This window comes from Zootoca vivipara, chromosome 1 (assembly GCF_963506605.1).
Source record: "Zootoca vivipara chromosome 1, rZooViv1.1, whole genome shotgun sequence".
In the NCBI taxonomy this organism is placed as follows: domain Eukaryota; kingdom Metazoa; phylum Chordata; class Lepidosauria; order Squamata; family Lacertidae; genus Zootoca; species Zootoca vivipara.
Window position 1 is genome coordinate 103,277,793 of NC_083276.1, and position 13,017 is coordinate 103,290,809.

At 43.3% G+C, this 13,017-nt stretch overlaps 1 protein-coding gene across 4 annotated transcripts in view; it reads right to left on the bottom strand.

Moving 5' to 3' along the window:
* Nucleotides 1-13,017, bottom strand: part of CACNB4 (calcium voltage-gated channel auxiliary subunit beta 4) — a 135,689-nt gene that overhangs the window by 66,835 nt on the left and 55,837 nt on the right. Inside the window, exon 1 of one of the 4 annotated variants that reach the window (XM_035131616.2) lies at nucleotides 7,539-7,835. The exons of the other annotated variants lie outside the window; for them this stretch is intronic. Coding sequence (XP_034987507.1) covers nucleotides 7,539-7,583 — 45 coding nt within the window. The 5' untranslated portion in view covers nucleotides 7,584-7,835. Of the gene's footprint in view, nucleotides 1-7,538; nucleotides 7,836-13,017 lie in introns of those variants that run through there. 4 annotated transcript variants of the gene reach the window in all.

Below are 13,017 nucleotides of genomic sequence, written 5' to 3' on the forward strand. Positions count from 1 at the left end.
CTACAATTTACATTGGAATACCAGCTCAACGCTCAACAGCTGTTTCCAAAGAGAAAGGTGGGAAGGAAACACAAAATATATTGCAATGTCACATCTGCTCTGGAGACTGGGATATTGGAACTAAAGCTGATGGGCACTTTTAGGACACCATTCCACTTTGCAAGTCTGAACCCTAGCTTAATACCCACACCCATTTTATTTTTATTTTATTTTAAATAAATTTTATTAGCTCCAAACCCATTTTCAAGGCAGCCAGAAAATATAAGTGAGTTAAGTCATAACACTAAACTATGGCTTGCACCCCTCTGTTGCAATCAAGAGAAGCAGATTGGTTTAAAAGTGGAAGTGAAGGTTTCCAGCCAGTGTTTCCCAGAGTTTGTGCTAACTGTGGTTTGCTGTTATGTCTGAATTCACAGACCACTGACAAGCCACTAGTACAGCCACTGCTCAGTCTCTCAAGAGGCTGCAGCACCACAGGGACAACAGCAAACCTATGAAGTTGAGTCCTAAAAGAGCAAGGAAACAAAAGGAGAGAACCACCAGCTAAAAAATATGGTTTGCCTGTCGTACAGTCAGAAGCTCAAATTATAGTATGGATTCTTAACTATGATGAGCACAAATCATGGGTGGTTTTGCAACTATGCCTGAACCCAACCACTGTAGTACAGTATCTCCCTTGAACAAAAGAAAGCAGATTTGGATAAAATGGGGAGGGACAGAACCATGTGTGCCACCTTGAACTCCCTGGAGGAAATATGAGATATAAATGCAATAATAAATAAAAACTTTGCATTTGAAATTCAAACTCCTGCTCAAGCCCTACATCTGGGTTGCAGGTTTTTTTTTTTAAAAAAAGGATGGAGTAGGAGAAAAGATCTATAATAGACAAATGTGATAGCCTCTCAAACACAAACAGAAGTGTGAAGGATTTAGGCAAGAGACTGAAACATGCTCCCACCTCACCTCATTCTTGTTGAGCCCAAGCCAGGGTCATGGGTGGCCATACCAGAATCAGAGCAGGCACTGACCAGCAGGCAGAGTGAGGTGGTTCCATCAGGCAACAGGTGCCAAGGAATGAGGGAGGTATCTCAGAGGATATGGCTTGCTTTGTGTAGCTTAAGTTAGCCTGATGCCCTCAGGTGTAATGATTTTAGTTCTTCTGGACAAACCGCAAGCCAAAAACCATAGGGCAGACCTCGGTTACAGCTTGTGCTTAGGCTGGGAAGTGCTAAACCATGAGCCCAGGTTTGGACAAAAGGCTAAGCCAAGACAGCATGGTGCAGCCGCCACACTGGAGAAGAGCAAAATGGTCCTGATCTCCTCTCCCACTTGTATGTTTGTGTTGAGCCATGTGTGACATGGCTTAGTGTGACATGCAAACTGGGACACTGTCTTGCTCCTTCAATTTTTACTGTTAAAATCACTGATACCTTGAAAATGTTCCCAAGTCTCAATTATGTCCACACAAGACCTCTATGGAATTAGGAAGATATGACCAAGTGGTACTAGATTACTAAGCAAATGCTGCACCACTGAGGGACATTGAAGTGAACATTTTACAAATGCATACGGATCATTCAATAATTGCCATATCAGGCACGGGTCTGCAGCTGTGAAATTGCCTTTAACAATCACTACACAGCTTTCGTATCACCTGGCATCACCTTATTAATCCTATTTCTCAATGGGGGCTGCTCATACATTCAGCTGCAGGTCACCAAGTACTGTACAAACATGTGCGAATAGGGTTGCCAGACTCAATAGTGGACAGGACTTCTGTGCCTTTAATTGCCCTGCTCTCTTTTGAGTCTGGAAACCTTAAAGAGAAACCAGCAGACCCTTTGCTTGGAAATTAAACAAAGGGTCTGCTGGTTTCTCTTTAAGGTTTCCAGACTCAAAAGAGAACAGGGCAATTAAAGGCACAGAAGTCCTGTCCTCTATTGAGTCTGGCAACCCTATGTGCAAATCAACCCTAAGTTACATGTGAATCAAGGTGGGCTTTATAGGAAGATTCCTCCTTTATACTATCCTGGACAGGGCAATCACAAGAAATTGTAAACAGGAATCATCACCTCATAAATAGAAGCAATCAGGTGGTAGTTACCCTAATGCAGGAACATTAAACAGCACCGTGGATCACCACAACCACCATGTTTTAAATAAAGAGTTTCCTAAGTGCATGCATGCCAAGATCATCCGCACAGAATGTACACCTGTACAAACATTATACAGGTCAACAACAGGCATAGGCAAGCTCAGTGCTCCAGATGTTTTGGGACTAGAACTCCCATAATCCCTAGCTAACAGGACCAGTGGTCAGGGATGATGGGAATTGTAGTATCTGGAGGACCGAGTTTGCCTATGCCTGGTCAACAAGTTGTAAAAAATATGGGGGATCTGTCTTGTCATCCATTATGGAAAGTATAGAATATCTAGGTATGCTAGGCACGGTTCAGGCCTTTTCCTGAATATATGAGCACTCAAATGGTGGGCAGTTATAGGGACATTGATGCAGACCCCAGCCTCATGCACTTTGCACCTACCCACCTTTCAGTCCCCAACCATCTCCATGTTGAGTGAAGAAGTTCTGCTGACATCCTTCTACTAGCATTTGCTTCAATGCAATTGGGATACTGTTTTATCAGGCTCCCAGCTGTGAGGAGTAAATGAGAGTGGAAGCCCCCCTGAAGACCTTCTCTGCTTAACAAGGGGATAGTCAGGGAATGGAGCACACAGAAGACACTGAGGGCATGGCTTACATATGCATCCCTGCCTCCCATCTACAGATACAGAGTTCACAGACAAATGCCCCGAACATACCTGTAGTTTTGCACAGAGAGGTATTCCAGCATGGTCTATGTAACAGCTCAGGTTTTGCATGAGGTTTTGCTACCTGTAAAGAACTGTTTGAGTGACCAGTGGGAACTTGGGGACCCAGGGAATGGCCTGGAAACACCAGGCACTGTAGCTGTTGTCAAGCTTCTTAACAATCTGGATGGCAACCGCCTGGGATGCCATGTAAGATTAGGATACACATAGTAAAATAAATGATTCTCAGAAAACAAACATAAGCACTAGTCAGAGTGACCAGTTCCATTTTGGAAATTAGCATCTCTCTTTCTTGTACTGAGAATTCCCCATACCGAATACTATCATGCCCCCCAACACATGCTCATAATGGAGCTCACCTTCCCCTAAATCTCAACCACCAAACTGAAGTCTGCATGGAAAACTGTTCATTAAAAATACATTAAAAAAACACCTTCTGAACATTTCTGACAGCTGCTAAGTGCTAGGAACAAAAGGGAAAGACATAGGTACCCCAAATAACAATGAAATGTTCTCAAAAGTAGTTATTACTTAAACATGAACACATGTAAGCATACATGAGCACTGTGTGTGTATAATATTCACACATATATTTCATTACTTGTATCTGGAGACTCCCCACCCCCCTCTGCTGTTTTAAATACCCAGTCCAGGCTTCCTTCTAATCAAGCATAACATTGGGATTAATTTGGAAATAATGGGCAAAACAAATTTAGGGGGGAAGCCACCATGCCACCTTCCTAAAAATCTTCATTCTACACACGAATGAGGTAGCGCAACACAGGCCTGGTACTGAACTTGACAGGCCTGGTTTTTATAAGGCCTGCTGCATTAAAGCATAACTGTACCAGTCCTGATTCATTCTGATACACTCATTTTACAATGTGCTAGCCGCATCAGCAGCACAGGGTCTTTAGCTACAGATCTGCCTGCTACAAACCAGAAAGCAAGTACAGTACGCCTCCTTATGCTTTTCATATGCTCATTGCCAGCTGAGCGTTTGGGTTGAGCTGCTTGGCTTGCCATCAACCAGAACAGCTCATAATCTTTTTCTAAACTTCAGGTGTATTCTGGGCAAGACACATGCATGTATTCATACTGAACTTTGCTCTAAAAATGCCTCATTCCCCACAAATGCTCTCTTCCCTGAGTTCCTTCCAACTCACCCCTGCAGATCACCACCTCTGCGCGAGAGAGCTCAACTTTTACAATATGTTCTGCTTCAGCATAGGCTCCCAAAAAACTTTTCTTCTGGCATTATAACTGATCATTTTCATCGTGTTTCCCTACCCCTGCCTTGAAGTGAATGGTAACGCTTAATTTCCAACGTATACCCTCCTATTAAAGAGAGAGAGATGTAGTAAAGGTAAAGGTACCCCTGACCATTAGGTCCAGTTGTGGATGACTCTGGGGTTGCGGCACTCATCTCGCTTTACTGGCGTTTGTCCACAGACAGCTTCCAGGTCATGTGGCCAGCATGACTAAGCCACTTCCGGCAAACCAGAGCAGTGCACGGAAACGCCGTTTACCTTCCCGCCGGAGCAGTACCTATTTCACTTTGACAAGCTTTCGAACTGCTAGGTTGGCAGGATCTGGGACCAAACAACGGGAGCTCACCCCGTCACAGGGATTCGAACCGCCGACCTTCTGATCGGCAAGCCCAAGGCTCAGTGGTTTAGACCACAGCGCCACCTGCGTCCCCTATTATTCCAACTAACAATCCAAGGAGCTCGTCCCCTGTGGTTGTGTTTGGTCCTTTTTGAGAGGCAATAGCCGATCCCCATGACCACCAGCATGCTAGGGAAACGCAGGAGCACAGGCCATACAGCCTGGCCATTGGTCCATCTAACTCACTGTTTACAATCACTAGCAGCAGTTTTCCAGGATTTCAGATGGGATCATTTCCAGCCTACCTGGAGATGCCAGGAATTGGAGCTGGGATGATCTGCATGTGAAGTAGATTCTCTACCATTGAGCTACTGTGGGGCGGGGGGTGTAGAATGAGAGAGAGATAGAATGTGGGAAGAGATCTGAGAATGTGTAACATTTCTAAGTATTGCAATACTTATCCATTTCAAGCATTTTACTTGGAACCCTTGCCTTTCCCCCTCTTTTCCTTTTGAAAAGCAAACCACGTCTTGGGATGTAAGAATGTTTGCATTACTATTATTATTTGGATGTGCCCCCTGGGGAAGGAGAGGGCACAGATCCCCCCCCCCACATTGCTACTGGCGGTGAGGAGGTAAAGTACAGTACTCGTTCCCAGCACACCATCATCCAATATAAGCAAGTCTGGCAGTGGCCTGGCAAAGAAAGAGAGAATGCACAGGCCGCACAGATATATATTAGAAATACTCGTCATACATCTGAAACATTAATAGAACATGTCACTCACTTGTTTGGGCCTAAGGGAGGGGGACTGTGTCATACCATCACTCACTTTGCAGGCAATCTCAAGTAGGTTGCGCACTGACACTTGTACAGTCACACTTTGCATGGCAACTACAAGAGCCAAGAAAGTGCTAGCTGGAGGAATACTACCCTTCAAGCTATAAAAATGTGGCATATATGTGGCATATATATGCGTGCAATCATGAAGGAATATGTTTTGTTTGTGTATAAGCAGCTGGCAGACCCATGATACAGATCTTCTGTCCCACTGTAAGACCAAATTATAAACAATTTTCTTTGTTTTGCATGTTTTGTATTCCTTCTCTCATTCATCCTCACAGCAGTCTGGAACGATGGCCCATTATTCCCTCTGTATTTCTAGTGGGGCAAGTGAGTCTGAAAGAGGAAGATAAGTCTTAGGCCATCCAACAAACTAGCGTTGGACAGTATGTGGATCCCCAGCATACTCAACTCAAGCCAAGGTACTTTCCCCCACTGAACTGCAGTGCCAGCAAGCACCTTGTCTATCCCCACTCATAAGAGATTGTATATTTCTGACATATTTCAGGCATTGTAGCCGCATGCCCAGGTAATGTAATGCTACCCTTCCAAATCAATGTTGAACTAAAAAAGCATTTCTTATGGTTTCTAAAGAAAGTTTTAACTCTATTTATAAAATGTAGCTTGTAGGAAAAAGGTTCCTTGGAAAGTGATCTGGCAGGTCAAGAAAATACTCAGCATAAGGAAATAACCTGCCATAGGCAGAAATATCGGGGGTGGGTGGGTGGGTGTTTGTTTTAGTTTTTAAAAAAACAGCACCACGAGTTTCTAAAACTGAATTGAAAGGGCATTAACAGGAAATTTCCCCCCTCCATTAGAAGAGGAACAGTGGAGTATTTCATTTTAGACATTTCGGAGTCTTTCCCCTCGCCAAACTATCCTAACCATAAAAATAAATTATGAGCATTTGAGTCAACATGTAGACCTACGACAGAGTTATCAGCAAGAGCCTGTGGAGAATCACACTGACAGAGAGGAGCAAAGACTTAATCTGAAGAGAGATACAGGATCTTATCCATTCTCATGTGGATATCGCATCACTGGCCATATACGTCTGCATTGACGCATACACTGTTTTATGTTATAATCTGTGTATTTTATGCTTTGGCTATAAAACCTTATGTAACACATTCCTGCTTAATATGGAACAGCATGTACATTGTTGTGGCAATCTCAGCAGATTTCTCTCCGTCTTGGGGAAATGTTGCCCCTCAGGGGCTCTTTTAAATCATGGAGGGGGGGTGTGGATGGAGGGGGGAGAGAGAAAGAAAATAGAACATGCCCATCATAGCAAGGACCATAGGTTTCTCATCTCTGCTGTCAAGTTTTTGCAGTCCATATTTAATTGGTCTCAGGCTGGTACAGGCTTTAGGATTCCCACTGTTCAATTCTGGCAAAATACAAATGGCTTCTGCTAGCAGGAAAGCTATCCTGACTTGGGGGAGTACCATCTATTAAGGGGTAGCATATCCTAAATAATAATGAGATGGCAAGTTTGGCAATCACGACACCTCAGCCTCCGTTCACAGCATGCTGAAAGCTTGCATACTGCCATTGTGAAGCTACAGGATTGTGTTACAGCAACCACTTGTACAGCTTCTTTGTTCAAGAAAATCAAATGCATCTGCACTGATCAGGAAGCACCTTCTCTCTCTCTCTCTCTCTCTCTCTCACACACACACACACACACACACACACACACACACATATCTTGGAGAACTTCCCCCGCTCCCTATTTAAGCAAAACATAAAGTCCTGTGTTATTAGTATTCTTCTTTCTACCCTCCCGCAGCACTTTCCCCAGCTGATGAACATATTATGTATGATAGCTACAACCCCTCTCCCCATTTCGGAGCCACGAAGCATTCATGCACCCTGCCATGAGGACAGAAGTGTAGCATGTAATCGGCAAAACGACAGCACACACACACACACACACACACGAAATGCTTTCCAGCTTTCATTGGAAACACCTACATCTTCCCCTTCTCCTTTTTCTAAAGCTGCAGGACAAGGAATTATATAACCGAGATTAGTTCAGGTGGCTCCAGACTATATAAATCACATTGCCAAGCAGCCCACAAAACAAAGCCTGTTTCTTTGGCGTCCCTGTCCTCCGCATACCTTGCTGTTGTGAGGAGGAGGAGGAGGAGGAGGAGGAGGAGGAGGAGGAGGAGGAGGAGGAGGAGGAGGAGGAAAGAGACCAGCAAAAGGGTGGGCTTTTAGACAAAAAATAAAAAAACAAAAACCCCACTTACCGCCTCAGAGTCTTCAAATCCATGCAGGTACAAATTGTCATACATGGAGGTCTGATAATCCAAAGCACCCCTTTCTCAGTGCAAAAGTGAATCCCCTACAAAAGCCACAGCTGGGATTTAAAACGCAGGGAAAGGCCTAGACAGTAGACAGAGCAGCTCCAGCCTGCCTTGTCAATTCCTCCTCTGGATTTCCCCCCAGCCAAGATGCTATTCATTCACATCATAGAAAGGAAGGTTATCCCTAGAGGCAACCCAGACCTTGCATTTTATCTGCCTTCCAAACACAGAGCATGAAAGCAAAACCGTTTTTCCCTCAACCAAGGGCTGATGACAGAGTCAGGAAAGAGACCGGTGATTGGCTGGGCTGCTGTGCCTCAGTCAACTCACAGAGAATTCTCTTTGATAGTGGATGACGAACAGGAGGGCTTGTGCGTTTGTAACAAGCATGTCCCCAATGATTTCTTCTCTTCAGCCTGCAATAATAATAAAAGCTCGCCAGCATTTTTCAAAAGAAAAGAAAGAGCTGAGGTGGGGGTGGATAGCTGGACAGATTTAACTACCAAATACACCCTGTGGAATAGAGAAAATAAGGGGTCCCCCCCCAGGTCCAGGCATCAAAAAAAGGAAGCCACGGTATTTCTAACAGTAAACAGCTTCACCTTAAAAGTAAACTGCAATTTGGCAATAAATTGTTTGCTTGTTTTTTATGCAGGAGAACAGGAGCAAGAGCACAGGATGGAAATAGAGGAAGAGCTCTGCTAATTTATGCTGTTTCTATTTAGACATCCCCCCCCCTCAGAATTATGTTGCTTAAGGAAGGACTGCAAAGATTTAACCATCACTACCACAGGCATAAAGATAAAATAATCCACTTCTCTGTCTACTTCCTGGGCTTAGTTTGAATTGTCTGAGCAATACTCTTATTTGAGAGGCTCTTCCTCAGGGTGCAAGTTGCATTTTAAAATAGGCTGCTGCAGACGAAACCGCTGAAAAACATTTTATCCCTTAAGAGAGTTATGCACTCATTTTCCAAAGAAGCCCAAATTTTCTAACATTTTAGGGGAGGGGAAAATACTAGTTGCACCCAGCCAAATTTGAAACCTCTGTCCTCTCTCGCTCATTGGAATAAGCATAGTTTGCAAAGTGCACGTTACAATTCCCCTCAGAACCACAAGCAAGTGGCCAGAGAAGGATGTGCATTTTGTCAAAAGGCAGGAGCAATAATTTTGCACATGTTCACTCAGAAGTAAATTCCAATGAGCTGAATAAGAGATAATCCCCAGTAAGTATGTTCCAGCTTGTAGACTCTGGCTTTTGAAGACCTGGAGTTCAAAAGCATTGCTTTCAAAAAAAGAAGTTGAGGCATACAGACTACCAGTGGTTATTACAGAACAGAAAAGTGTATGGCAGTGGTGAGGAATCTGTGGTCCTACAGATGTTGCTGGACTCTGACTCAGCCCTAGCCACCACAGCCAATGGTCATGGATAATGGGAGATGGAGCCCAGCAAAACATGAGAGTCCACAGATTTCCCATTCCTGGAATACAGTAGATTTGGAGCATGTACTGTAAATGGGTGTCAAAATTGAGATAGTTCCGTGAGACTTGTGCCTTGCAACCAATTTTAAAAGAGTTATAAGGACAAGAACATTCTTTACACGCGACTAATCAGTTGTGCAAAAGTTGGTCAACGGAATACAGCTTCTACACCCTAAAGTGTTCACATACCACTGGTGCTAAGGAACAAATTTTAGATGGAATGTCTCACCGGTAGACCTCTCACTTTGATATTCAAGATCTCTGGTTTAATCCCTGGCCTCTTCCAATAGGGTAGGGGAAAGTTCCTGCCTAAAACCCTTAAGAAGTGTTCCCAGTCAACGAAAGTGCTAACCTAGATGGAATAATGGTGTGGCTTAGCGTAAGACAGCTTCCTCTGTTTCTAAAGAGGGCCACATACACAACTTGTCACTCTTTTCATCTGTGTCCTACTTAATAGAGAACACTCACCTATTTGAAGGAGTTCCCTATTTGAAAAGCTGTCCGGTGCAATTTCAGTTTAAAGAGAGAGATAAAAGAAGAGAGATCGGGGGGCCTTGAAGCTTCTCATTAATAGTTAGCACATGGACAACAGATCTTAAATTATAGTAATAGTTTCTAAATTAGCATCTATACATATGAATTAGCAGAGAACAGATAAAATAGGAACAGATAAAGAACAGGAAAAAACCAAACATTAAAAAACAAACATTTTCAAAATTAAAACTATTTATAAATATCATACCCTTCACAAGGGCTGTCTCTAACCAATGCCAGTTATTAACTCTAGGGTTCGTAACCATACCCCTTTAAGTCAGGTAGAGCTACCATCAGCCTTAGATATTCTACTGGAAGTGTATAGTGGGAATGGAGAAGGACAACTAATGTCAGTCTCCTCAAAATGAAAATAGTTGGTTATCCACCCTACTTAACTCTGTTGTTGGTAATACCAAAGCAAGCCAAATATTTGGTAACCACGGCATCCACAAGCATAAACACATGAGAAGAGCCTGCTGGATCAACCCATATGCCCATCTAGTCCAGCATCTTGTTCTCAGTGGCCAACCAGGTGTCCATGGGAAGTCCACAAGCAAAACCTGAGCGCAATTGTGTGCATTCTTCCCACCTGCAGTTTTCAGCAACTGATGTTTAAAGGCATATTGGCTCTGACAGTGGAGATGCAACATAGTCAACATGGCTAGTAGCCATTGATACGCCTTATCCTCCATGAATTTGTCTAACCCTCTTTTGATGCAACCCAAATTAATGGCTATCCCTGTCTCTTGTGGAAGCAAATTCCACAACTTAACTATGTGATGTGTGGAGAAGTGCTTTCTTTTGTCTGCCCTGAATCTTCCAACATTCAGCTTCATTGGATGTTCCCAGGTTCTAGCATTATATGAGAGAGGAGAGAGAGAGAGAGATGCCTCTTCTAAAAAGCCCCAAATATTGGGAACTTGCTCCATCCTTTTGATCGCCTTTTTCTGAACTCTTCCAGCAATACAATATCCTTTTTGAGATGAGGTGATTAGAAGAAGAAGAAGAAGAAGAAGAAGAAGAAGAAGAAGAAGAAGAAGAAGAAGAAGAAGAAGAAGAAGAGTTTGGATTTGATATCCCGCTTTATCACTACCCAAAGGAGTCTCAAAGCGGCTAACAATCTCCTTTCCCCTCCTCCCCCACAACAGACACCCTGTGAGGTGGGTGGGGCTGAGAGACTTCAGAGAAGTGTGACTAGCCCAAGGTCACCCAGCAGCTGCATGTGAAGGAGCGGAGACGCGAACCCGGTTCCCTAGATTACGAGTCTACTGCTCTTAACCACTACACCAAACTGGCTCTCAGTATTCCAAGTGCACTACAGATTTATATACATGGCATTATCATATTAGTAGTGTTATTTTCAATTCCTTTCCTAATGATCGCTGACATGGAATTTGACTTTTTCACAGCTGCCACACATTGTGTTGACACCTTTTTTGAGCTATCTACGAAGACCTGAAGGTCTCAATCCTGGTCAGTCACCACCAGCTCAGACACTATGAGCATGTAGCTAAAATTAAGATTCCCGCCCCCAATGAGCATCACTTTATACTTGCTTACACTGAATTGCACTTGCCATTTTGCTGCCCATTTACCCAGTTTATTGCATTAACTAAAGCATCTTTAGTTAATGCAATAAAAAATTCCTCAGCGATGACATTCAGCATTAGGGATTAAAAATGAATCTCAGGATCTCTCCACAAAAGAGGGATTAACTTGAGCTGGAATACATAGACTTGTCAACTCTAACACTTAAAAGACACATTAAAGCACTCCACTGAAGGAAAAAAAAGAGAAAGATGTAAATGTACAATGATTATGCTCGGATAAAATTATTTCCTCTATTCCCAAGCTAATAAGGCTTCAATGGCACTTCTGAAAATGAAGTTATTAAAATAATCATAATTGATTCACACAGGAATTCAGACTATAACAACACACAAAAAATAAGTAAATAAGATAAAATAACATTTTTCTCTTGGATGTACACAGATGCAAGTCTCTTAGAGTAATACATAATATAGTGGCTGAAAGAGAACTTTCCTTGTGAAAGGGGCACTTCACAAGCAGGAAAAACTATCTAGGAATCCCAAGGAGCAGATAGAATTACTCCCTGGTCCCTACCATGTGCTGCCACAGGAACCTGTACCTGCTCCCCTGATTTACAAAGAGAGTCCCTGAACTACCATGCTGATTGGTCCACATACTGTTTGGTGAATCAGGAGAACCCTGAGGAGATATCCCTACAGTATAAAAGCCCAGGGCCAGACACTGGCCCTTTAATTGGTCATGTACCAGTATTCAGGGGGCTGGGACCTCTAGCACAAGATAGAAAGATTTGCCAGTCGCTCCAGGCTACTGCTGAGACAACTCGTATGTTCTGCCTCAGCTGCAGGCTTATTAGGTAACCATGCTCCTAAAACCTACACCCAGATCCCTCTCCAAGGTGCTGATCCTGCCTTACCTCGCTTTCCTGTATGTCTGGAACTCCAGGATTACTGACACACACCCCCTTTGCTTGGTCCATGGCCTATCTGCAGTGACGGGCAACCCCAAATATGAGGATAATGTAGCCTAGCATAGTTCTGTTTCTGCTAGAAACATCTGTGTTTGATAACTATTTTGACATCTATTATACTTCTCCTGAAGCTACAATATACTTTTAAGTTAGTTTTTTTTTTAATGCATTTGAGAGAGGTAGATAAGTTTTAACATACCATCTGCATGATGAAACTGATGGTGGACACACAATGGGCTTTATGAAATGTTCTTTAAAATAGTAGCTTAGTTATCCTGAATTAAAATCCAACTTCCAAGTCCTCATGGTTTTGGACATCCGCCAAATGTAATTCTGGCAGGATAACTACTTACTGCACAGCTGTGAACATGCTGCAGATCAAGGAGAACCTTTTTCTGCCTCCTCACTTCCAGCTCCTCTCTGGAGAAGAGACTTTCTTAAGAATATGAGTGGGGTGGGCAGGCAAGGGAAGGACTAGACCAGGCATCCCCAAACTTCGGCCCTCCAGAAGTTCTGGACTACAATTCCCATCTTCCCCAACCACTGCTCCTGTTAGCTAGGGATCATGGGAGTTGTAGGCCAAAACATCTGGAGGGCTGCAGTTTGGGGATGCCTGAGTTAGAGTATCCACTGAGGTCTACTGCATTTCCTTCAAACAATTGTGTGTGTGTGTGTGTGTGTTGGGACACACAAATTTATCTTCATAAAAATAAACTGTCTCAAGTAGATGAGAATGCATCCTGTAGCCAAGCAGTAATCACTGGGGGATCACTGACTTGCAAATCTGGATGTGTTAAATATGAACTCTAGTCATGCTTATCCTGCCAATAGCCCAATAAACCAATAAACCAATAGCCCTAGACTTCAATGATTATGTGATCACAACAAG